Source organism: Ambystoma mexicanum, chromosome 5q (genome assembly GCF_040938575.1).
Source record: "Ambystoma mexicanum isolate Mex_15411 chromosome 5q, UKY_AmexF1_1, whole genome shotgun sequence".
Lineage (NCBI taxonomy): Eukaryota > Metazoa > Chordata > Amphibia > Caudata > Ambystomatidae > Ambystoma > Ambystoma mexicanum.
This window is the reverse complement of record NC_090933.1, coordinates 754,887,088-754,912,468: the sequence shown is the minus strand read 5'-3', so window position 1 is coordinate 754,912,468 and position 25,381 is coordinate 754,887,088. Positions and strand designations below refer to the sequence as shown.

The 25,381-nt window shown below is 44.9% G+C and overlaps 1 protein-coding gene across 3 annotated transcripts in view; it reads right to left on the bottom strand.

Annotated features, from left to right (window-relative positions):
• LOC138497642 (polyamine-modulated factor 1-binding protein 1-like) overlaps window positions 1–25,381 on the bottom strand; it is a 2,990,269-nt gene that overhangs the window by 2,378,924 nt on the left and 585,964 nt on the right. For all 3 annotated transcript variants that reach the window (XM_069621239.1, XM_069621237.1, XM_069621238.1), the window contains one exon: window positions 8,037–8,174. In XM_069621239.1, coding sequence (XP_069477340.1) covers window positions 8,037–8,174 — 138 coding nt within the window. The remainder of the gene's footprint in view (window positions 1–8,036; window positions 8,175–25,381) is intronic.

Here is a 25,381-nt window from a genome sequence, read left to right as displayed (position 1 = left end):
AAAACAGAAAAGGAGTGCTGCTCAGGCTAGACAGCTTTCTACAATAATTGGCCTCCTCCGAACTCTCTGCTAGGAGCCCCCTATTCAGTGACTTGCTTACCAAAACATTCTAAATTTAAGGGTACTTTTATGACCCTTGAGAAGGCCCAATCTCCTATTGAAAGAGATTTTGCCACCAACATTTTTGGCAGTGCTGAGGGAGTGTAGGTCATAGTTAAAGTCAAAACCAGGATGACAGATGACCCTCGCCAGTAAGAGAAATCGCATCATATTGACAGGACCAGCAAACAGAACCTTTCTTCCCCTGTTGAGGCAGATGCTCACAAGGACGCAAATGAGGAACAAGTTACTTACCAACTGGTAACATTCTTTCGACTGGACATTCCTCCAACATACTCCTTATCTTGGACAAGTAATGTCCAGCTTCGGCTGCTTCGGGAAAGGGTTTTCGGCAGAGGGTGCCCTGCATCAATGGCATTGAGCCGGTGTCCCTCAAAGGCCTCCATCGAGGGTGATGTCATCGGGGGCTATAAGTAGCACGCAGCCCGTTGGCTTCAGTTCTGTTTTTCTCCTCCTCGTGCAGCAGAAATGCCCATAAACACGAACATGACAGTACTCAGCCTTGGGGGAACGAAAACTGTAATAGCATGGGAAATTCTACAGAGGGGTAGGTTGGGAGGGCGATGAGGAATACGTTTGAGGAATATCCAGTCGAAAGAACGTTACCAGTTGGTAAGTAACTTGTTGTTCGAATGGATTGTGTCCTCCAACGTATGCCTCATTTTTGACAGACTCCCAAAGCAGTATCCATGATTAGAGGAGGGTGTAGAATGTATGTATATTGAGAATCTTAAAGTAAATTACTGCCTTACCAATAGCAACATCATGAGCATCGGAAGTATCCAGAGAGTAATGCTTTGTAAACGTGTGTATTGATGACCACGTTGACGCATCACATATGTTCTTAATAGGGACACCCCTTTGGAGGGCTGTCTCTGTAGCCATGCTTGTGGTGGATGGGCTCGTAAACCCTCAGGAGGGCCTTTGCCTGCAAGTCTATAGTACTCATATATGGCGAGGAGGATCCATCCAGACAAGGTCTGTTTGGAAACAGCCTGGCTTAGCTTGTTTCCTGTATACCCTACAAAGAGCTGCTCGTCCACACTCAATTTCGACATTCTGGAAATGTAAAAGCTTAACGCTGTCCTAGGGTCCAACCTATGGAGCCTTTCCTCTTCCTTCCCAGGATGAGGTGGAGGATAGAAAGTCAGTAGCACAATCTTCTGCCTTAAATGAAAGTCAGAAACTACCTTAGGCAAGAAGGAGGGTTTTACCCGTAACACAACCCTGTCCATGTGTAATACAGTAAAGGGTGGCTTGGAAGAAAGTGCCTGCAATTCGCTCACTCTACGGGCTGATGATATAGAAATCAATAGTATGGTCTTAATGGTTAACAACTTCAACGGACAAGTGTGCAAAGGTTCAAATGGGGCACACATCAGACATTTTAAAACCAGGTTGAGGTCCCAAACCGGAACCTGAAAAGGAGATGGAGGAAACACATTTGTGAGCCCTTTTGGAAATTGAGTCACCAATGGGATCTTGAAATAGGAGCATTCTTCTGATGAGCGCTTAAGGATTGAGAGCGCTGCCAAGTAGCCCTTAATGGTGCCAACCTGAAGACCTTTATGTGCTAAGGAAAGCAAAAAGGATAAAACATCCAGAGTTGTACACTGAAAAGGATCAACATTCTTTTCTCTGCATCAGTCGCAAAACGTATTCCAACGGCACAGAGATTTGGTTGCTGACCTTCTGGCCGAAAGCAACACCTCCATTCCATAATCTGAGAGATCTCAAATCCTTGTATCTCAGCCTTTCAGGAACCAAGCGTGAAGGTTGAGAGTTTTGACTTCTGGATGAAGAGAGAGAGAGAGGGAGAGGGAGAGAGAAGGAGAGAGAGGGAGGGAGAGGGAGAGAGAGGGAGAGCGAGAGGGAGAGAGAGAGGGAGAGAGAGGAGAGAGAGAGGGAGAGAGATGGAGAGAGAGAGAGAGGGAGAAAGAGGGAGAAAGAGGGAGAGAGAGGGAGAGAGACTTGGCCCAATCCAGGGCAATGAGGATCATGTGTGTCCTCAACCTTCTCAGCCTCCTTATGAAATGAGGAATGACTGTGGCTGGAGGAAATACGTACAGTAGTGGGTATTCCCAATCTACCATGAAGGTGTCTCCAAGAGCTCCTCTCTGAGGAAATTTCCTTGAGCAGTACTGTACGCACTTCCGGTTCACCCCGGTCGCGAACAGATCCAATTGAGGGGTTCCCCAAAGGGCGAAGATCTCTTGAAGGACTTCCTGAGCTAGTTCCCACTCGTGGGAGACAGTGCTCTGCCTGCTCCGTGTTCTCCTCTCCGGCTAGGTGTCCTGCCGACAGAGAGATTCCTTCTTGAATTGCCCAGTACCAGAGCTGCATTGCCTCTCTGCACAGTGGTAGTGACCCTACTCCTCCTCTCGTTGAGGTACTGCATGGCCACTGTGTTGTCTGTCATGATCAGGACGTTCTTCCCACGGGCAGAGGGCAGGAAGGTCTTCAGCGCTAGTCTGATTACCTGCAGCTCTAAAAGATTTATTTGTAGTTTGGACTCCGATGGAGTCCAACGACCGCTGACTGTCAAATCGCTGGCATGAGCTCCCCATCCCATGAGTGAGGCCTCCGTCACTGCCATCATCTCCGGCCATCATTGCCAAAAGGGATCTCCCTTCAGAATATTTTCTTCGCTGGCTGTGCGACCCTGGTTGGAATCTCAAGGCGGTCCGACATCTTTCCTGAGAATTGGGACCATTCTGTTCTGAGAGCCCATTGAAGGGATCTCATTCTCAGGCGGGCCTGTGGCACCAGAAAAATGCAGGATGCCCGAGCAACCTCAAAAATGTGAAGGCTCGAAAATTCTGGGCACTCTGGAATTTTGTCACCATCTGAAGAATACAGTGAGCCCTCACCTCGGGTGGCGAGCTCTTACCCAGGGATGTATCTATCACTGCTCCGATATTCTAGAGCTTTTGGGGAGGTGTCATATGGGACTTCTTGTAATTGATGGAGAAGCACAGTCTGTGAAGAGAGGGGCAGGTAACGCTCAGATGATCTAGTGCTTGTGTGGGAGAACATGCCCTGATCAGCCAATCATATGGGTAGGGGTAGACGTGAATTCCCCCCTAATCCGAGACTCGCTGCCACCACCACCATCAGTTTGGCGAAAACCATCGGGGCCGAGGTCAACCAGAATGGCAGGACTCAAGATTGTGCTGCCAATCGCGAACCTCCGTTATTTCCTGTGTGAGATATAGTGGCACATGAAAATAAGCATCCTAAAGGTCCAGTGACACCAAACAATCCTTGAATTGGAGGGCCTGAAGGATCTGAGAAAGTGACCATCTTGAACTTGTCATTCCTGAGGACCTTGTTCAAGCATCTCAAGTCCAAGATGGGACTCAGTGCTCCGTTCTTTTTCGGAATAAAAAAATATGGGTAATACCAACCCTTGTTCCTCTCCGCTACAGGCACCGGTCTATAGCATCTTTCTCTAGCAGTGTCAAAATTTCCAGCACAAGGAGGGGATCCCGTATCTTCAGTGTTTCCCCGGTGGATTGGTCTGAGGCTTCTTTATAAAAAGACAGCAGTCACCACAGGCTGTTGTATCCAGAGCCCAAGCATCTGAAGTAATGTCTCGCCATTCTTCTAGATGCTGAGTCAGTCTGCTCCCACCGGTGACTTGTGACTCAAGCCCTCAGAGTGGTTTTGAAGCGGCTGTTGCAAAAACCGATGGTAAAGAGGCTGCTGCTTGAGCTGGCTCAGCACCTCTACCTCATCCACCACAAGGAAATATGTGGTGGACTCTTGACTGGCCATTCCTATCGCCCTTCCAAATGAGGAGTAATAGCGAAAAGATCTACCCCTCCAAGGTTGTCCGCTAGGACGAAAAGGCTGAGGTTGCCTAACAGCGGCGCCTAAAGATTTGGCTGTCACCTTTGAGGTCTGCAAATTCTCAAGGCTCTCGTCAGCCATGCTGCCAAAAAGATGAGAACCGTCAAATAGCATGTTGAGAAGTCTAGCCTGCACATCAGGAGCAAAACCCGACTTCAGCAACCACACAAACATGCGCATCACGGTGCTAGTAGCTATGGACCTGCTGATGCTATATGCAGAATCCAACCTAGACTGAAGAGACTCACACATGGCTTCCTTGCCATCCTTAATAGCTAAGAAGCCATCCCTTTCATCCCCTTTGGGAATATGCTCTGCCGCCATAGAAATACATTCCCACAGAGTGTACGAAAATGTTGCAAGGGCACAAGTAGAGTTGGCAGATTTCAATGCCATGCTCCCTGCAGAAAACTCTTATCGCCCCTATCAGGAGGGATGGTAGGGTACGCTGCCTGTTCAGAGGTAGCTGTAGCTGCCTGGACCACCAGACTCTCGGGAGTGGGGTGTTTGACAAGTAGCCGGGGCCGCTACTGGAGAGGCAGTATTTCTTTGTAAGATTTTTGTCAACTGCCGGATTAGTTTCCGGGGTCTCCCAATTCCTGGCACCCCCTTTTTTGAAGTGCCACATCATATGGAGCTGGAGGTCTAGACCAACCCAAGTAGACAAAAACCTTAGACATTAGCTGTCTGTACAAAGAGTCAGCATGCTCCTCTGGTTCTGGTTTGCCAAACTCCAGCTCAGGAGAGGTGTCAATGGCACTAGCATTGTGCAAATTTTCATAGAGATCTTGCATTTTACTTTCCTCAGAAATAAGGCATTCTGGCACATTTGGTGTGCCATACTGAAGTCCAAAAATAGCATCCTCCTCATCTGAGCGCTCTTCCTCCTGAAATATGGAAGTTAGGGACGTGAAAAAAAATCCTCTTTTGGCAGAGGAGTATATATCTTCTCTGGTTTAGAACCCAGAGGTTTCGACGGTGTCAGTGACGTCGACTTTGTCTTGGTCAGCCCTTTTTTTCAGAGGTTCAAATAGGCACTGGTTGCTGAGCTGGCAAAATTGGTGCAGCTGGCGTAGAGGATGTCGGCGTCTATGTCGACAGTGGCGTTGATTGCATCAGCGGCTTAATAGGGGTCGAGGAACTGATGGGCACCAAAGGCGTCTAGGGCTCAATCTCTCTCCCTGTCTCAAAAGATCCTTGGATTTCTTTTCCGATCGAGGCCTCGAGAGCTCACGATGAGGATCACGCTGTTTACACGGGCTTGAGGGCGCGCATGCTTTAGGCCAAGCCTCTCCTTTGCGGCTTCCGTAGAAGGCACGGTCGGAGCATGACCTTGTTTTTCAAATATCGTCAGCATTTCCACACGGAAAGCTTCACATTCTTCGGGTGTAGACTTTTTTGGACTGCAAGCCACCCTCTCGGGGGAACCCTCTGACGAAGACGTCGATGAAGGTGACCGGTGGTGGCTTCTCCTCAATCTCTTCGAAGACGATAAGTGGCGGGAACCACTCCTAGACCTAGAGCGATTGGCCTTCTTCCTCCGAGGAGAGTCGCCTCTCGACTCATCAGTCGAAGGCCTAGCAGGTCGGGATTTAGGGGGTTTGGAAACTTTTCCTACCTGGAGCTTCACCTTTCCTTCCCTCAAGGCCTTTCCTGTCATGGATTGACACTTGGAACACGTATCAGTTTCGTGGCCCTCGCCAAGGCCCCACAAACAAACTCGATGCGGGTCGGTGATGGACATCTTCGGGCTGCAGTTTTTACATTTCTTGAAACCGGACCGAGGTGTCGACGGTGTAGATGACAAAGACATAACAAGTCGTTATCTCGATAAGGAGAGAAGTATATTTCACAAGTACGAGGTGCACCGCGTTTCTCACGAAGCAAACGCGTTTGTGGAAAGACTGAACTGAGGCCAACGGGCGCGTTTGTGCTAATTATAACCTCTGAAGATGTTACCCTCTAAGTGCTATGTGGTGGTCCTGACAAAGACAATTTATGTTGGTTGTGGTGCTGGAGAAAGAACTTTGTGAAGCTGTTATAAAGGAGTTATATTTCTTCAGAATTCCTCAGCTCTGACAAATCATCCTTGACCAAGACAATTATTGTTGCTATTGATGAACTGAGAAACACTTGTTCAAGGAAGAGGAAGAACCTTGCATTGTCTTTGTTGAATCACTGGAGTGTTGGAACTTTCTGTTGACAAGTTGAAGTTGCAAAGGACTGTGTTGGAACTTTGTTGCAAGCCAGGATTTCCTTACTTTATTTTTGGAACTGTGAATCAGAATCCTACTTAAATCTGGGGAAGGGGAATACACCCAGGTTATAAGAAGTTACTGTTGTTACATTGCAAATTCAATTACTATATTTGTTTTTCTTTGAACTGCCATGCATTTCCTAATTTATTGTATGTATACGTGTGAGGGACAGATATCCTTTGTTAGTGAGTTTCCTTTAGTTTATTTTGGGCAGGGAAATCGTCGTCAGGGTAGGGAAAGTGAGGCATTTATCCAACTTTCCAATTTAATAAAATGTCATTTGTTGACAAACCTTCACAAAATTGTGTGCCTCACATTTCTTACCTCTCAAATGTGACCATATCTAGTAATCAAGTATGCCTGAAAATGCTTTGTTAATGGATATGTTGTCCTTTCAGGTTCGATTGGACCAGATTGTTTGACCTCTTCAAGTACAGAGACAAAGGCAGCTTGAGCAAGTGAGAGACTCTTCAGTCTCAAATGGTTTCAGATACTGTTGTTAAAAGTTCATTGCGTTCCAATTTTTCTATGTTATGAGACAATGATGGAGAAAGCGCAGAAGTTGCATCAGGTATTGATAGGACACCTGTAAGGGCATTCGTTTTCAGACTCATCTAACAGTCCTGTTTAAAGTTGGATACCACAAGTCCTATGCAGGGAACTGTAGTGTTTATTATGGTGTCTTCTTTGTTTCCGCTTGAGCTGAAAAGGTGTAGCACTATACAAGAATGAGGAGCATGGAACTTGAAATATAGTTAACAACTCCCTTCTGTCTATCCTTTGGCATCTGAATTTGAACATTCTTATAAATGTGCTCTATGTGAAACCATTCAATCCTGGATGGCGGCACAAAGCCTCTGCCCAAGCAACAACAAAAAACGAGCTTCTCCTTGTCGGTCCCATGGCCCGTCTGATGCATCTCCCTCAGCAATACACTTCCTTCATCATCGAGAGGTATAAAATCCCTGTCACCCCATTGGTTAAAACCCTTGGGGTCTACCTTGACTCCTCTCTCTCCATGTCACACCACGTCAATCACATTGCCTCGTCATCAGGCTATGCGATGAAGCTTATCAACACCAGCAAACCTTTCCTCACTCGCTTAATGCTCAAAACTTGACAACTCCTTGCTTTGCGTCACCTCTGGAAAAAACCTTTGCAAACTACAAATAACCCAAAACAATACACTCAGAGCCACCCTTGACATTGCCAAATGTGACCATATCTCAGATACCAGAAACATAGCGCACTAGCTCCTTGTTAAGGATAGAATCACCTTCAAAATGCTCTCTCACTCACCTCTCGAAGGATGCCTCAGGTTACCTAGCCGACAATTTGAAAAAACACGCCTCAGCATGACCGACAGAACTGTCTAGAGCTACCGTCTTATCACACCACGTTTCAAATGAGCCAAAGCAGGTTGCTCCAGCTTCCCTGTACGGACTCATCTCTGTTGAATAAGCTACCCCTACACCTGCGGGGAGAACCGTCTACAATGTTTTCAGAAAACACCTCAAAACCCTCTTATTCAACTGACTACCGCCCCGTCCTTGACCTACTTATGTCTGCTCTCTAACTAGCGCCTAGATGCCCAAGGGCTATGCGCGCTGCTATAAATGTACAAATACATAAATACTAAAGGTCAGATATGGCATCCACGAAATGGCTATGTGTCTTTTTGACTTCAATGGCCAGTAGAATATTATATTTTTTATCTATAGTGCATTTATTAAGCACTTAAACAGCAAGTCAATTCTGTTTCAAAGCACCCATAGTCTAACATTGGCTCTGAACTAACAGACTTACCTCTTTTTGTGAGCAGTCGTGTTCTTCTCGGATGCACGACAGCTCATCTTCCAACAATGTCACCTTCAGTTCATGCTCCTTGCGTTTCTCTTTGTATTCTTCATTTAGTTTTCTAATCAAATCTTCTTTGCAATTCACCTAGACATGCCAAAAAGAGCATATATTTTATTCTGCCATGTGAAAGTTACTCCTGCATGTTTCTTTGCCTATTTTGCATTGATATGCATAGGAAATATGTGGCACTTCAGGGGTCCCTATTGACATTTACCCAATATTTACAGCATTAAAGGACTACTGGAAATATTTGAGTTAAAAATGGGGTTCCCCATTTATTAATCGTGTTAATACATTCTGCAAGGTGTTCAAGTATACTTTGTCTTTACTTAATACATTTACCATATTTCAAAAAATCTGTATCTAAATAGAAAGACTGCACTAAAAAAGGCAACATGCACACATGTTGGGAATAAATTATCATCAGGTAAGCATTTCTAAAAGAAGGTCTGAATGAATGTATAGTGGAACATTCAGAATTAGATACTTGCAGGCGCATGGAAATGTGGCCTATTCAGTTGTCTGTTGTATAATGAGGGAATACTTTTCCTGGGATCTGGTGTAAGTATATGGGGGGCTGGCATGGGGCGTGTCTACGGGGAAGTGGTGATTCGAGAGATCTCAATTATAGAATATTCACAGGCAAACTACCATCCTTCTCAACGCCCAGTAAGTACCGTCACACAGCAGACATGGATTGACAAACATGCCGGAACAGAGAATCTGGTTAACCACGGATTGTATTACTAAAGGTGTAGAGGATTGGTCAAAATAAACAAATAGTGTTTGAATTAATCTAAAAGTTGTCAGGATGGGTATTCCTTTTGGTGGGCTGGTGTTGTGGAAAAACGTATCCCCCCAAAAAGTGTCTTGTGAAAGTATAGCGTTCCAACTAAAGTTCTGCTGTAAGCCGAGGGGCTGGATGTACCCTGGAAAATCGGAAGATACTGTGAGCTCCAAGTCACAGGTTTTAAGGGGTTCCTGCACCCTGTTTCCTACAGTGTCACAGTGTCTTTCACCACAAAGCTTCCCATCATTCTCTGTACATGAGGGTACATTCCATGAGCCTTCTAGGATGGATTTGAGCCAGAGAGTGACAGGTGGCAGTCCTAACACGGGGACGGGGTTCTTACTAGGTTCCCCATGGCCTTCCTCTCTGTCAGGGCTCTGCTCCTCCAGGCACATCCTCCAATCCCTTTCTCCTCATCGGAGTCTTGCCTCAATTTTCATTCCCATGAATATTTTCCTCTGTTAGCTACCTTTCTACAAGTAGCCCTATTTGTCTTCTGGGGTACTGCCTTCTCTTCAACAAAATTACTACCTCCTCTGGTATTCCTTAAATGGTCGTAATTTCCTCCTCTTCACTTCCTTCTACTTCTTCCTATCTTCCTAGAGCTTCGCCCTAACTCCTTCCTGACAACTCCTCTTAGTTACCAGATGTTTGCCCACTTGTCCACATAATTCAGCACTTTCTCTAACCACTTTACTTCACTTAACCCCATTTCCTGTTCTTTCCTTGCCCAGTTTCCTCTCTCTGGATCCTTCCCCAAAGTATTTTCTTCCATTTTACAGCCAGCACCAGAGGAGCTCTTTCTCCTAGCGCCACCACCCACTGAGTTCCTGAGGTTTTAGAGGGTGTTCGACACTCCTTCCAGCCTTCCATTGTTGGAATGGGGATCAGGTGTTGCTGTTTCACTTTGGGAACTTGGTTCTAGATGGATCTAGACTGCCACTTTGAGAACCACATCTGTCAAACTGGAGGAATCCCAACTGCCTCTTGTTCTTTAGGCTGAGCCTCTTGGGGATATCTCAGGGACTAGCACAGGTTTCTCCTGTTATTCTAAATGGATTCTGAAGCAGTTACATCACCCTTGCACAGGAAGCATACCAGCGCTGCCAGTCCAGCAGTAACACTGCTCCTCGACTGTCTTAAAGGGGGTGCAGAAGCGGATGTTGCCCTATGACAAAGGGCCCCTTTTGAGATCCCACCAGCCACCAATCTCCGTCAAACAGGGCACTTTGTGACAGTATGCACTTGTTGAAAGAGAATATCAATGGTTTTGTTAAGAGAGGCAGAACAAATATGGGTTATGAAGTGCAGTAACAAAAAATGTGCAAGGTTGGCTATAGCCACTTTGCTTGCATGCACACAGTAGTGCGTACAGAGTGTGTGAACACTTCTTCCCAGAATAAGCAAGGTTTTAAGAAGTAAATATTCTCTTTTTTATTAAGACATTGCATCTATAAAATTAGTATGCATTTATAAACTACTTTCTGCCACTGAATGGGGACTAAGGCTCATTAGACGAAAGTAAAATTCCCATTCATTTTGTAGTAATGTCAATGTGAAAATGTACAACCGTTATGCACACTCTCTCTGGTTCAGTATTGCCTACAAACTAAATTAACCTTGAAGCTCTCTACAAAGGTAGGTGTTACGCAGGAGCACCTGATGGCCTACTCAGGCTGAATAGCGATGCCATAAAGAATTATCCCCAATTAGCACCGCACTTCTGAGCCAATCAGAATGTTTAGAACGTAAGCTTCATCTGCTTGTGAAAGCCCACATTATGAGCTTTCTGCCTGCCACCTCCTTGAGAAGCACCTTCCACACCTTCTGCTCTTGTCTTTCTTATAAAGAGTAAACTTAACCATCTCTCCGTTTTTTTCTAATGCTGCAGCCAAGGGGCAACCCTGTTTTAGTCCATGCCAAGTATTGATTAATCTTCTTACTACTCCGTCTGCTGTCATTCTTACTTGAATTCTGGTGTTTGTGTATAGGAGTTTAATGGGTTCAATTATGTCACTCGGGCATCCCCATTGTTCCAGTTTAGCCTATAGTAGGTCACGGTTGACTTTGTCATAAGCAAGACTGAGATCAACATATGCTACATATATTTGTGTTTTTGTCTTCAGTGCTTCATGTTTCAGCATATTTAGGATTATCAAATTTAGATTCGTGCCAACATTACGGACAAATCCAGTTTTCTTTTTTCGTCCGTTGCTACTGGTCATGCTTCTTCCCAACGCATTTCAGCAGCGACGTATACAGAAAGGGGGCTCTATTTTTGGGAACAATATCCCTTTGCATTTTTAATGGCGACCATCGATTTTGAAATAATTTTCTTTTTGTAAAAACGGTTGGCACTCCTGATGCAAAAGTTTAACAGAAAGATGGCGGCATTGGAGCAAGACATACAAAACAGGGGTCGACATTGGGATTGGTTGACCAGTAGCAAAAAGCAGCTCCTGGGTATCGGGCATCCCCAGTTAGGCAGCAGCATCCTGTGGAGAACCAGGAGTCAGCCCATAGCGCACAGCAAACGTAAGATGAGCGCAAGGTGCAAACTTGAACTAGTTGTACATTTGCATATTAAACAGTATGCGCCACACCCGAGGAGTCAAATGTAGCTCCTGGCAGATGTTGGTGTCAAGCAAACCAGCCTCCCCTTGGCTAGAACCAGGAGCTAAATAGCTAGCAGGTCTTGTCAATTTCAACCTCTGCATAACCTGCAAGACATGCACTAAGCCAAAGAACATCAGGAATACGTTAAATCGACAGATTGCCCGGTGGAAGTTTTAACACAGGAAAAAGTCCACTCTTATGGAAAAATGAGAAAGACACCGCTCTTAAAGCTTTCACGCTATTAGAAGAAGGCATTTTAAGCAGGTGGAAGTAATATAACATGTATATCCTTCAGCATAAAGATTGCAATGCTGTTACAACATATGCAACACTAAAGGCAGATGCTCAAAAAGAGATAGAGGAGAAACATTTTTTAAGTTGAGGCAGGCAGCATATACTTAGTCCTTCAAAGTGCATTGCCACTCTATCGATAGACTTCCAAACCTTTCACTATTCTGTTTCAAGTTTGCAGGTCTTCGCAAGTGTGAACAACGTCCATAGAGGGCTACAAGAGAACAAAATAGCCATTGGCAAATACATTTTGAATACTTCGATCATCTTCCTGGGAAGGCAATCTTTTGCGCACTGTGAATGCCTCGAATCTCTCACAAGCTGGTTAATGGTGATGTTAGCTTCGGTGAATTTGCAGCAACATGAAACAGATTTTTTTATCTTCTCCTGTAATCAAGGTCTGTCTAGAAATAACAGATATTATTAGTGCGTTTCAGGTGGCCTTGTCCAACCATCTGCCCGTATAAGGCAGCTTTCAACTTAATAGGCATGCTTTCCCGAGAAAGGCACCAGGCGGAGATCGGGACGTACCTAAGTGTTGGCGACTTGAACAGTGATCATATGCGACTGTCGCAGTTTGAGGCTCCTGGAACATATCACCAGAAAGACATGTGTCAGATCAGGGTCCATATTAGAAACCCATTCATGGACCAAGGTGTGCTCCAGCAAAACACATCCAAAAGTCTTGCAGGTGCTGAAAGTTTTATAGTCACAATACAGAATTATGAAACAATTCATCTTAAAAGGGCCGCCCCACATGAACATAGATAGCAGACAAAGGAAGCAAGATAGTCAAAACAAAAAAATTCAGAGGACATTTTAGAAGTTAGAATAGGTCGGCGGTAGAGCACAATAGAGTGAACTTTAGGAGACAACAGAAGCAAGTTGGGTCCTCAAAACTGACACATAGATGGCATGATTCTTCAAGGGTTCAGAACAAAGCCTGCTCTGGGAAATGCCCAGGCAAACAAATAAGACTGAGCTGCAAGATCACAGGTTGTACTAGTCCAAAACGTAGTCTGCCAGAACAGCTGGCAGCGTAAAGCCTGAGCTAATGAGTTCACAATGGCAAGCAATATTTCATGGAGCTAGAGTACACACAGCACACCACATCCCTTTCTGGAACGCCAACACATACAGTTCTCCAATGCCTTTGCACATTATTTGTCTAATCCATTGTGTGTGCACTAACCTTATGCAATAGCCCTATGCTGGACTGGCCTATCTCAGAGGAGCACCACAAGGTAGGCATCCAAGACAGGGCTGGGTCATGTTCACAGTTGTGACTTAAACACCTAAAAGACCTTTTTGCTGGCCAAGGACCCCAAATGCACATATGGGATATTGTTCCATTAACAGTTGACATAATCCAAGTACCGCAACAGAGATTTTTTTTGTTTTTTTTTGTTTTTATTGTGCCTTTGTAAGGCACTTATGCATCAAGGAAATTGTGTTTCAATCCTCCCTTCTGCGAATTCTGCACCACTGTAGTATTTATGCTGCAATGGGAACCCTACACGGATTTACGTATATCTCGGCTTAGTTTTGAACGCAGTGTTCTCTTATTATTTGCAGCTGGTAGCACATATATGTAGGTGGCGAGACGGCATAGTCTTCCACACCAAGCTCAGCTTTCTCTCCATATCTGGGCCATACTGGGAGACACGTCAGACGTGGAAACCGTTAAAGTGATGCATACCAAACAGACACATACTTCAAACAAAAAAACAGAGCACAATAAACAATGTTCTGTCAAGTTTGGCCATCTGGGACACTCAACAAATTTCAACAAATCACATTCCAAAAACCCCCCCTAAAAAGTAGGCAATAACGACAGCTCACCATCAGGACTGATTCACAACTCTGCCTGCTAAGGCCAAACGTATCCAGATACAAAAACGGCAAACGAACGTATGAACAAAGTATACACAAATCAAGCATACAGCAACTCACAATGTGGTACACAGAAAACCCGTGTAACCAAGTTCCACCATGGACGTGAAGCTAAAGCTTGTAACTCGGCACTAAACATCCACAAGCCAGGATCTGGTTGGTGCGCGAACACTACAGTGGTATACAGCCTTCCATTGTCTATTAAACAATGGTGTTAGTTAAAGGGGCAGATTTTCTTCATTGGGAGCCGTGAGTCCACTAAGGTGGTAACAGGCGCTGTATGAAAGTGTTTAACACAAAAAGTCCAAGATTAACTAAACACGCGCTTCACTTCAAGAAACAGCCTGTGCGTTGCTCGTGGCCTATACAAGCAGTTGCTTCCCGCATACATTTTGTTCGGACCCTGGACTTGGATGTTCTGGTATATAAATGAATAAGACATTAAAACACGCGATACAAATCGTATCTAAAGTTCAACACAATCAAGTCTAATATTTATTTTTTCATTTCGCTGAAAATGTTGTGGGCCTTAATGGTGGGGGTGGGTTTGGGGGAAACGTGTTGAGACAGGAGAGAGGCGCCCAGCTGCGAGTCATTTGCAGTGCATTTCATAAAGATAATAGTGTGTCCAGGAGAACTCTTGCACAGCTGGCTAGGCTTCATTCTGTAACAGGAACATTTCATGGCAACGCGGCGTTTAAAAACAATCGCCCCATTGCACGGCGCGGGGGGCTGCTGCGCAGAGATGCGCTGGCCAGAAGAGAAGTAATGAAATGTTTTCAGTCAGGAGATCAATAAGTGGGCAAAACCTTCAAAGATCACATTCTGCATGACCCCTGGAGTGTCTCGGAGAAACGCAATTGAAACGAACGAACAACAGGACGGGTGGGCCTGTGTCCCTCCTCATTAAAGACAGAATCTGGGAGAGAAGAGATGTGCAGGGTTCATGTCACAGCAACGACTTGTAGCAGTAGCCGATTGAGAAGGTGAAGTCTGAGGACTACCTAACCCCAGGCGAAAACCACGGAATTACCCGGGAAACTGTGACCGACTCCACGACGCAGAAAACGGACTGAATAATGTAGCCAAGCACATTTTATAAAAGAAATAAAAGGTTTGCAAGTATGGGTTTGTCTTTACTTTTGCTCCTCGAGTTGTCACCATTAGTCTCTGGAAAGTCTGTGATAGTTTCGTTTCCCTCAACTCCCGAGTCTGCACACACAAGACAACAGTTCTTTACCTCTTTTAGAGTCCCGTTTTGCCACCTTTAGCAGGTCAGTAGGGAAATGGTCTGTAAACATCCTGCCACAGTTGTCATTATATTTCTCAGAATGTCTACATTTATTTAAAGAGATATTTTCTTGGTTCATTGTAGAACCTTAGCCCCAGTTTTGAAACATGTGTTTGGTTAGTCAACAGATTTGCCAGTTAGCTACAGAACCCATGACTAAGTTTCCCAGCATGCAGCATTTCAGAAGACAACTTTCCAAACGGGGCCTGCCAAGTTGCTCTGTTGTGTTTGTTTCGGCAGTGGTATTATGCATTATTCTCCTTCTACTTCACAGAGCTACTGGCGCCTCAATACACAAAGGAGTTTCCAGGTCTGCGAGCTACTTTAAAAACGTAATTCCACAGCATGATATATAAAAAACATTAGAAAAACGTAATCCTCACTGAAAAATGTGACAAATTATAAGTCGTTGACATTTTGACGAAATACCTTCAACATCCTAAATAATAGCTCACCCACTAATAGACATCAATAAGTCTTAATCCTTCCTCTTCTCCTACTCTACCAATCTGTCTTTCACCCGTTGTACTCTATGGAAAGCGCCCTTCGATCGGTCTGCGACTCACTTCTCTCCACCCTTTATGCCTAGAAATGTTACCTCCTTGTTCGTCTCAATAGTCTTTGATGCTGTCGACCATTCTCATCTGTGCTCTTCCCCTCGTGTTGGTTTCAGGGGTTCTATATTGAACTGGTTTTGTTCCCATCATTCTAACCGCACCTACTCCGTTTCCTGGACTGGCCAATCTTCTCCAGTACTTCCTCTTCAATATGGTGTCTGGCAAGGCTCGGTTCTGGGTCCTCATATTTTCTCTCTATATTATCCCTCTTGCTTCTATTATCTTTTCTTTTGGTCTTTCGCAGCATTTTTTACACGGATGATTTGCAGCTCTTAATTTCTTTCTCCTCACTTTCCCAATACTTCCAGTCTATTGATCCTTCAGTCTTGGACGTCTGACCATTATCTCCATATGAACTCTTTCCAATATGGAGGTCCTCTTTTTTTCCTGCTGCAACTATTCCTCTGTCCTTAGCCCTTCCTCCATTTCCTTCTCCCCCCATCTTGCGATTTCCCTGTCCGCCCAGAAACTTTGCGTTTTCATTAACTCCTCTCGTTATCTTCCCATATTTCCACTACCTGTCCTGTCGTTTCCATCTATTCAACACGGGGAAAGCTTAACCCAGGCTTTCTTTTCATGAAGCCAAAACTCTCCTCTCTTTTCTCATATGTTCTATTGTTCTAGCCTTCTTCTCGGTTTCACAGATACTCATCTTGCTCCACAACTACAACTTCTCTATAAGTCTTTTCTCTCAATTGTGTTTCTTTTTCTCCTCGCCGTCATCCTGGTGGCTCTTTTTTTCAATCACGTCTTGTCTTTAATTTCCTCTGCTTGTGTTAAAATGCCTTCATGGTATGGCTCTCCCTCATCTTTCCTCACTGATCTCTTTCTATTCCCCTGCTTCCTTCACTCTCAGTCTCTTTTTCTATCAGTCCGTTGTCCCCCTTGTGCTCAATTTCGTTTCTGCTCCTTTGCTCTCGTCTCCAAGCACTGAAACACACTTCCCCTGCCTCTTCCTTCTCGGTCTTCTTATCTTCCGTTTCATGCTAGCTTTAAGGACAATTGGTCCCACCGATTTCCTCAACTTACTTATTTGCATTTGATTTGTACCATTTCTCTATTTTATCAAAGAGCTTTGATGTATAGCGCTCTGTGAATACAGTAAAATGCAAGTTCAACTTTACTATCTAGTTAAGACCCCCAAAAAGGAAGCCACCCACTACTGAAACTCTGTGCTCCATAATCCACTTAGAGAGGGAACGTTGGAATGGGAAAGTCAAGAGCAGAAGCAAGTGCAAACGTGGTTAGCTCCAGTTACTCAGCATTGCCTCCAAGCCACATCAAGGCCAAACTCTCACACATCTCGATGGCGACAGAGTTCGGCCCAGCAGCAAAAAAAATCTCATCTCAAAACGTACATCCTCTCACAGTAACATTCAACAGCTAAAGCTAGGTACGCATCCTGTCTCATCCCATTCATCATTACCTTTCCAGGATCATCATGCCCTGAAAGAGCATCATTGCATGGGTGCCCCTGAAGACAAAGTGCTGCTTGATATTATACGACCCAGGGTTACTCCATTATCTCTGCCTAAAACTGTCAGGATTAATTCTTAGCATGAATGTCCAGTTTAAGTCCAGAGGTATTACCATCCTCATGGTCTGATCCTCAACATTACAAGACCGTGGTCAACATGTTGGTGAGTTAGCTCTCGTTTCTTAATAGATCCTCACAAGGCTGCTCTCTTAGATTAAATACTCCCATTGGGAACTGGACTTACATTTCCACTTCCCAAAAAAATCATTTTACTCCCAACTTGAAAAAATGGGGAGCAAACTACTATGACATCAAAATCTTATCTGGAGCACTGACTTCAGCCATGCGTATCATTGGCCGTTGTCAGTATGGAAGGCAGACACCACTAGAGCACCTCTTTGGTATATGCACCATCACTGTATCTTATGGTGCTTCTCCTCACCAACCAGGCATGCCACGCCACTACAGTAGCGAGAGGAAGTGTGCCTGAGGCTCAGGTTGCGCTACTCTCCAACGATCAGGGTAGGAGGGGAAAGGAAGCGTCCCATGCCCCTAGGTCTTCTGGATAGGCAGTTGTGGGATATGCATAACATTTCTTTACTACCACTTTACATATTTTCCTTCAGTTCCAATGTCTTTTGGAAAATATACTTGTTACGTATGACTTGGTTTTCAAACGGGTCTCCCTCGGTCGGGCTCAGACCCTCCTTTTACTTTCACACATGGGTCTCCCTCGGTCGGGTTCAGACCCTCCTTTCATTCACTTAACGTTCATCATCTCACTTCCCACTGCCTCTACATTTTCAAAACATTTCACAGAGACTTTCGATTGGTCAATCTCACTTCACCGGACTACTCTGCTACTTTGTATTAACAGTACTTAACAATGGATTCACCTTCTCTCGCAGCTTATCAGCGCTCACGTAACATTCATCCCTCAGATACTGTTGCAAGCATTTCAATTAAACACAGACTGGGCTTTCTTTGCTTCCTTCAACTCACCGGTCATGTTAAGATGATTTCAGTCTTTTGAGCCTTAGATGTATGAGTCAAGGTTTTTACCACTGCCGGTTCTGCGCCACCCCATCTCTACTGTTCATCCGGTAGGGTGGCTGGTAACCTTGTAGCACTCAGAAGACTTTCTCCCTTGCAGCTGGGCCGTCGTGCGCAATCCTCACAGCCTTTTGAAATAACAATCTCTCGCTGGGGGTTCTCTGACTTCCTGCCCCTTCGGATTAGCCACTCGGTTTGTCACTCTCCTTCGCCTGGTTCGCCATTGCCCTGGAGGGACTGCTCCTTCTCATGCACCAAAAAGTTCAACCAAAAACATGTCTTTGGACTTTAAGTCCTACAATGCAATGTTATTATTTTTCTCCCACTTCACCAGCTACCCTAAAACAGTATTCCAGAGGTTTTGGGAGCTGCAATGTTATAAATGGAATGTTTCCTGATGTCATGGTCTCAACACCTTCCCCTCAAAGGCCTGGCCTTTGCTGTCTGGCCCAGGGGAGCAGCTCTGGCTTGGGTACTGCCAGGTAAACCTAGCTGCTCCTGGTTTGGCTCCATGGAGGAGTCAGAGCTCCCTCACCATACAGCATCCTCCCCTGTAATCACAGGCTCAGTAATTTGACTGTCCTCCTTGCTCCAGGCCATCCAGGGTTCCTCCAGCTCTGGTTCTTCACTCCTGGCCTCTATGCTTCCTCCAGCATCGCCGGCTCGCTAAAAGTGTGTATGTGTGCTCCATCTTTTATACTGGCTGGGATAGTTAACCAGAATCATGTGAGAGTGGTTGTCCAGGCCTGCCTGACTCTGCTTGTCCTTGTTAATGGGACAAGATGGAGACTGCCCATAGGAATTCATGGCACATTGATTCCTATGGGTAATCTTCATAGCGCCAGTCTGTCTCTTCCTCGTCCCAGTGGTTTTGGGGAAAATAGTGGTGAGGAATTATGGGCGTTGTAGTATTCCTGAGTGGTGATAGGAAAAGGAGGAAAAATATTATCAGGAGAAGGGGAAAGATCTTGTTGTAACATATGGGGTGATGTGTTAGTTCTCTTTTTGCTGGTTCTCCTACACCTCCCTTTGGTGTTAGTGCCTGTTGGAATTGGGGAGGGTGCAACAGGACAAGACTTCCAATAATCTATAAGGGTGGAGGAAAGGCCTGGTAGGGGTGTGTCGAAAAAGGGGGGAATACCATGTCCTTCCCGAGGGTGTTCCTTCTGCAATCCCCAAGGACCCCATGCCCAGGTAATTCTCCCGCGCTTGTCCGCCCTGTGAGAAACCTGAAGGTGTCTCACCCACTAGTCCCTGGTGATCTGTCATCCAGGTGGCCAGGACACGGCCATCGCTATTGGATCCAGATCGTGGGGGTTGACCAGTGCGGGACGATCACCTGGATGAGGGGTCTTTGGGGAGTGGAAGTGGGAGACCGAAGGGTGAGACACAGTACCCCCTTCCCTGTAACACCTTGTCCCTATCCTACAAGGTAGGATACCTAAAACCTCAATCCTCCGCCCCTTTCCCGACACAAACACTTTCTCACAGACAGTTCATCTTGAACGACAACGGACTAACACCATGGTCAGGCAAGGACAGGCAATTACTGATCATTACACACACCTGAATCCCATCAAACTTCCCCACACGGATAAAAGGCGGAAACACAAAAGCACACTCTGAGCAAGGAAAAGCACACGAGGAAGCAGCAGTTCCAAGATGGCGATTTAACACAAGGAGAAAGGGGGTGAGACCGGAGAGGGCTGCAAGGAGGGAAGTACCCTTGACCTCTAGAAACCGGTACTTTCACAAGCCTTAGAATGTGAGAAGCCCAAGTCCGGGAACTGAAGCTGAACAAAGCTACGCTATGCATCAAAGGTATCCGGGGGCGCTCCCGTGTCGATAACCCAGGCCGGGAAGAGCAATTGAATCGGAGAAAATGATAAGAAATCAGCTTGTGTTTGAACGAAGGTCGCAAGCGGCAACATTGTATGAAGAAATCCACAAAGGACAGTGTTTGAAGCGCATGTGATGAGAGGCGTGAATAAGTGGAAACTAAAGGAGTTGTTAAGGATTCCAATCAGGCATCACACACTGGACCAGGACACTTGTTCTTAGCCTGGAATGTGGTGCTCAATTTTCTTTAATTTCAACAAATTAAAATTCAGCTGGTACCCGACCCATCTCAAACCCCCTTTTACAAATACCTCAGGTCACAATGGACCATGAACCAGGCCGGTTGGTGAAAATACAATATTTATTCATTTTTAAAGTTCACAAAAATCACACAAATTGTAATATTGGGCAGCAATCACCAATGGGGTGATAATGACAATGGAATTGAAAGCAATGCACTTGGTTAACCTTCTAGTAAAACATATCCAAAGCACACATTAGTAGGAGCACTTTTTGAATTAGGATTTTATACCCTTTGCAAAGGCCTAAAATGACACTCGGATCCTGTAAATAATTAATTATATGTGTGCTGAAATAATGATATGCATATGTTTTATCACAGTATTAGGGATGTTATATCACTATCAACCATCAGGCAAAGTATCACAAAAGCATACAGTTCACAAAACAGATTGAAATTGAAAACCCAGTGCATCCGTATTCACACGTGGAAAAGTAGCATTTACACTTTTTCAGCTTTAAATGTTAAAAACGGTTTTTCCAAAAAATGGGTGAAAAACACTGAATCGGAATGCAGTTTTTTGGCAGGGGAATAGATGTATAGCACAGTGATAATGTCGAAGTGAAAGGAAGGGTATACCTGGTGAATTAAGAGGGATTTGGAAGGTAGAATGAGGTTTGTTTTTAGGAAAATAAAGCAGTTAAAAATGTGAAAAATGGTTTTGAAAGAAAGGCACATTTTACTTAAACTAAATTATTTAGACTATATTGTTAAAGAGGGACACAGTAAGATCGAAGGTTGATTCGCAACGTCAACCTTGTCACCCCAGCATACAACCTTAGGTGGAAATTAGTTTGATTACTCAAAATATGAGGAGTTACTCGAGAAGATGAATGAAAGAATTGCCCTAACACTAGAAAACAAGAACAGGGTGCAAAGAGAATTAGAACGGTCTATACAAGTTATCAGGGTATGGATAGGGTTGCTTAGAGAGTGGAACAAAGTCAAGATGGGGTAGACTATGTGTCATGGGATGTGGGATACTCAAAGTCCACTTTTGAATCTGGGATTTTGGACAGTCAACAGGTTCTGGTCACAAAAGATTCTGGTCACTGGATAGTGGACTCTACTGGCAAAAGACAGCTGGGCAAAGGTCTGGTCACTGGATAATCAAGACAGCTGGATGGAAGGGTTGCAGCGAGCATGCAGTTAGTGGGCAAGAAGCAGTCTGGTTTCAGAATGCTTCCCAAAAGAATACCACAACTTCTCCTTTTGGGTATTGGGATTTTTAGTGGGGTTAAAGGATTAAGGCTTTGTTGGGATGGTCAGCAATGCTTTGGCCTTGCAGTGGGATCTGGAAACAGCTATGCTTTGGCTTTGCAGTGGGATCTGGAGTCTGGCAAGATGAAGGTGGAAGATCAGGAACGCAGGCGCAGGAAATTCAAGAAAGAGTCTGTCCTAGAGTTCTGTCACCCACCCTTTATATAGAGCATGATCACAGAATTATTGGTGGGCAGAACTGAGCTAGGCCTACTTCAAAGACTCGGATAGGTCAGCCTAAGTTAATCGCCTCCTCGAGGAGGAGTCTCAGTTTATGAGGTTGCATTTTATGAGGTAAAAAGCCTTCCCGCAGTTAATTTTGCCACAATCCAGTTTTGACATTAATGGCACATTTTTACAGTTATGGCATCTTAACAAATCACATGGGCAGATTACATATTTTATGTAGAGCATAGAAGTCCAATCCTCACGGTTGCAGGACCTCGTTTCACCCGTCTACCAGTTTTTCGCACTTTTCAGTGATAATTATATTACTTAAAATTCTATAACTGTACACATGTGTATAGATTATTATTAGGCATATCAGTACTACATTTTACGGTGGCATCCTGTACACTTTCCGCAGAATATCCACTTCTTTGCCAGTTCTGTTCCCAGCATGGCAGTGAAGTCTACGACATATTAAATTAAAGCCCACAAAATCACATTTAAACTGTTAACTTTTTACATTTTTGCGAAGTACTGTTGCACAGATAAAAGTCTTACAAGTTGTATTACATAGTCCTTGGAAGCAAATGTTCAGTTTTGTTCCCCATATATGGGCATAGCTTCCAAGGCTGCTCTTGAGTTGGCTCCGAAACTCCCAGCAGAAGTGGCGGGGAGGTGCGATTTCCTTTTTCACATCTTTGTGTCCCAGATTTCCATTGTAAGAAGCCCCAGCCCAGACTGAAGTCTGCCAAGGTAACACTTAGCACTTGTGTGTCCGACAATCTACTGTGAGGGGCCTTCTGTTGCTAGCATCCTCCAAGCAGAAACCTGTTTTGGGCTGATTTCCCCCCATGTAGCCACTGCTTTATAATTCTCATTATAAAACCATATATATATTTATATATATTGTGCTGTGATATATATATATATATATATCACAGCACAATCCCCTTTCACATTGCTAGGCAAGGATAAGTTTTCAACATTTGTACTTTTAAAACTGGCCTTTTCTTCTTTGGTTTGCAAAAAGGCCATTTTGACACATTGTGAGGTGGAAGCAGTGGCAGCCGCCCTGGATACTGGGAGAAAGGAGGGGGTTGTGGAAGGGGCCCGTCAAGTGCTGGCCATCAATGAAAAGAGAGACTACAGATCCCAGAATGCCCCACGAAATACTGCATCAGGGGGGAGGCACACTGATGGGTAAAGAAAGGAAAAAAAGGAAAGGGAGAACCGGGTTTCCTTATGTTAAAACTGCCCAAACACAAACAAAGTACAGGGTTAACCCAGAGTGGACGTAGCAGGGAGGAGGTGGGGAATCTGAATCAGGTGTGTTAAAACCGTTGCTGAGAACACATGGGGCTGATTACGGGGGAGGGGCCGGACAGGGGTTAAATGCAACTCCAAGAGACTCAGGAGGTGTCTTATTTTGCAGGAGCAGCGCGTGGCGAGAGACGCCGCACCCGAGTGGAATGAGACCAGCCAAGAATACGAGTGGGCTTACTAGTAGTAAGTGGAAAGCCCACAGATTGACGCCGTACCAGGTCCAAAGCTCAAAACATTCCAGTGGAGAGAAACGGCCACCGAAGAAGAAGGAGTCGGAGGGGTGAAGTGTGCACTATTGCCATTTGTTATTTTTGTTTTCATAGCCGGCGGACAGGTTTGAAGGGTGAAAGCCTGTAATCGCCTGGCTGTTATCTTGGAACTAATTAAGCCAGCAGCGGAAGTTGCAAGTAAAGCAAGGCACGACGCCTGTGCCTATGAGGTGAAAGGAAACGTCATCAGTTGGCTGAAATTATTGATCTGTGACCAGTATTTGTTGTGCAATAAACCACTGTGAAAGAAAAACCTTGTTTGTCTCCAGCTGACTACTTAACACACATGTGGCGAAAGCCAGCCTTTTCCTTTCAAATTCGGTTTTTCCATCTGACTTCCCAATATTGTTTTGCAGCCATAGTTAGTTTCTTGTAGGCAGCAATTTGTTTGAACACAGATGCACTGAAATTGATATAGGCCCAGAGGGCTGGAGTTTCTTTGAATTATTGATCTTTGACACTTTGTAACTCAAGTAAAGTGTGTCCCGTGCAGCTGAAAATGAAGTTTCTTTTATTTTCCCAGGTTTGGCTTGAAAGAGTCCGTCATTCAGGGATAATGCTTTCTTCTGCTGAAGCACAATGGGGTATGGATGGGCATGGCAAAGCTTTATTAATAACAGTAGTTTGATGAAAAACAGAGGAAAATCGCGTCAGAGCAGCATCATTTTTAAATGTAAATATATGCCCTTTTTCAATGGGAACTTTTTGTTTTTGCAAGCAGCAGAGCAGCGCTGCTTTGATTCGCTTCTTTTGGGTGCACCCCAGAACACCCCGTCACCTTTCTTTGTGTGCTCCCTGTTCCAACTCTCCCATTTTGTGTTTGGCAAGATGGTGCAGGCATCCTTTTGTTGCTGCAAGGCACAGTTTTGACGCAATGGTGCCCCAAGCAGCCAGTGCAGCCATTTTGCTGTTGACTGCAGAAGCGCAGCTTCGTTATGGAGAAGAATTCTGTTGAGTGGGTCAAAGTAGCCAACAGAGTGAATGTACTTTGAAAAAGCCAACTAAGATACTGCGTACAGAGTGGTCCGGCGTCATGTGGGTGCTCATTCGAAGGTCTCTGTTAGGTATCCAACTGAATGGCAACTACATTGTAAAAAGGGAACTTTGTATGAAAGTGGTCCTGCAATGGGTCAAGCTAAACCCTGCGCACATTCGAAAGTCTTTGATAAGTATGAAGTGAACTGCAATTGGTCTGAGCCCAGCTGAAGGAGACTAACTGAATGTGAAGAAAGTATCTGAGCCCGGCTGAGGGGGATCTGGGGTGAACTGTGAGTCACCCGAGAAGGAATCATTTTCAAAATAAAGGGATCTGAGCCCGGCTGAGGGGGATACAGGGAGAGGTACCCGAATCACATAATTATAAGAAAAAAAGAAGTTTGTTTTCGAACATCAGGCCCTTTGAATCAAGAGAGTTTTGATGAGAAAAGAGACTTGGGCACAGAAGGCCGAGATGCTGGAATTGGAACTGTATCCTCGCGTCGAGCAAGCCAGTGTGTGTGCTTGGCTCGAGGGAACCGCTTTGCCCTGTGCTGAAAATGTGGGGAAGGGAGGCGAACAGCTTGAACATCCAGACTTATTTTGTGAACCCTTCTTTCTTTTGCATGAACATTCCCCCACACTATTTGTAAATTAGCAGTAAGGATTGGCAATAGGTTTTTTAGTATAGGCCCTTTTATTTTGACAAGACTCCACTAGGACTGCTTTATTATTATTGGATGTCGCAGCTTGTTCCCACCTGTAGATCTAGTTTTAGATATGCGTTCCCCCCCCCTTGTGAAAGTTCAATAAACACCTTTGAACTGTGGTCACTTGTGTCGGTCTTACTTCAATACCATGCCTTCCTTACAGCCCCCAGAGTTGGGATCCAATCGCAATGGCCCTTCCCCTGGCCACCTGAACAAAGGATATCCAAGGTCTACAAGTCAGATCACCCTCAGGTTTCTCACAGTACTTAGGGAAGAGAACAGAGCACACATAAGCATGAATTGAGGCCTCTGTGTCAGAGTGAAGAGGAAGATCCGGCTTTGTCAGACTGGTGTAGAATAGTCGTTTATACAGGTGTCCACAATGTATTTATTCATGTTGTGTGCTCTTCCAATTCTA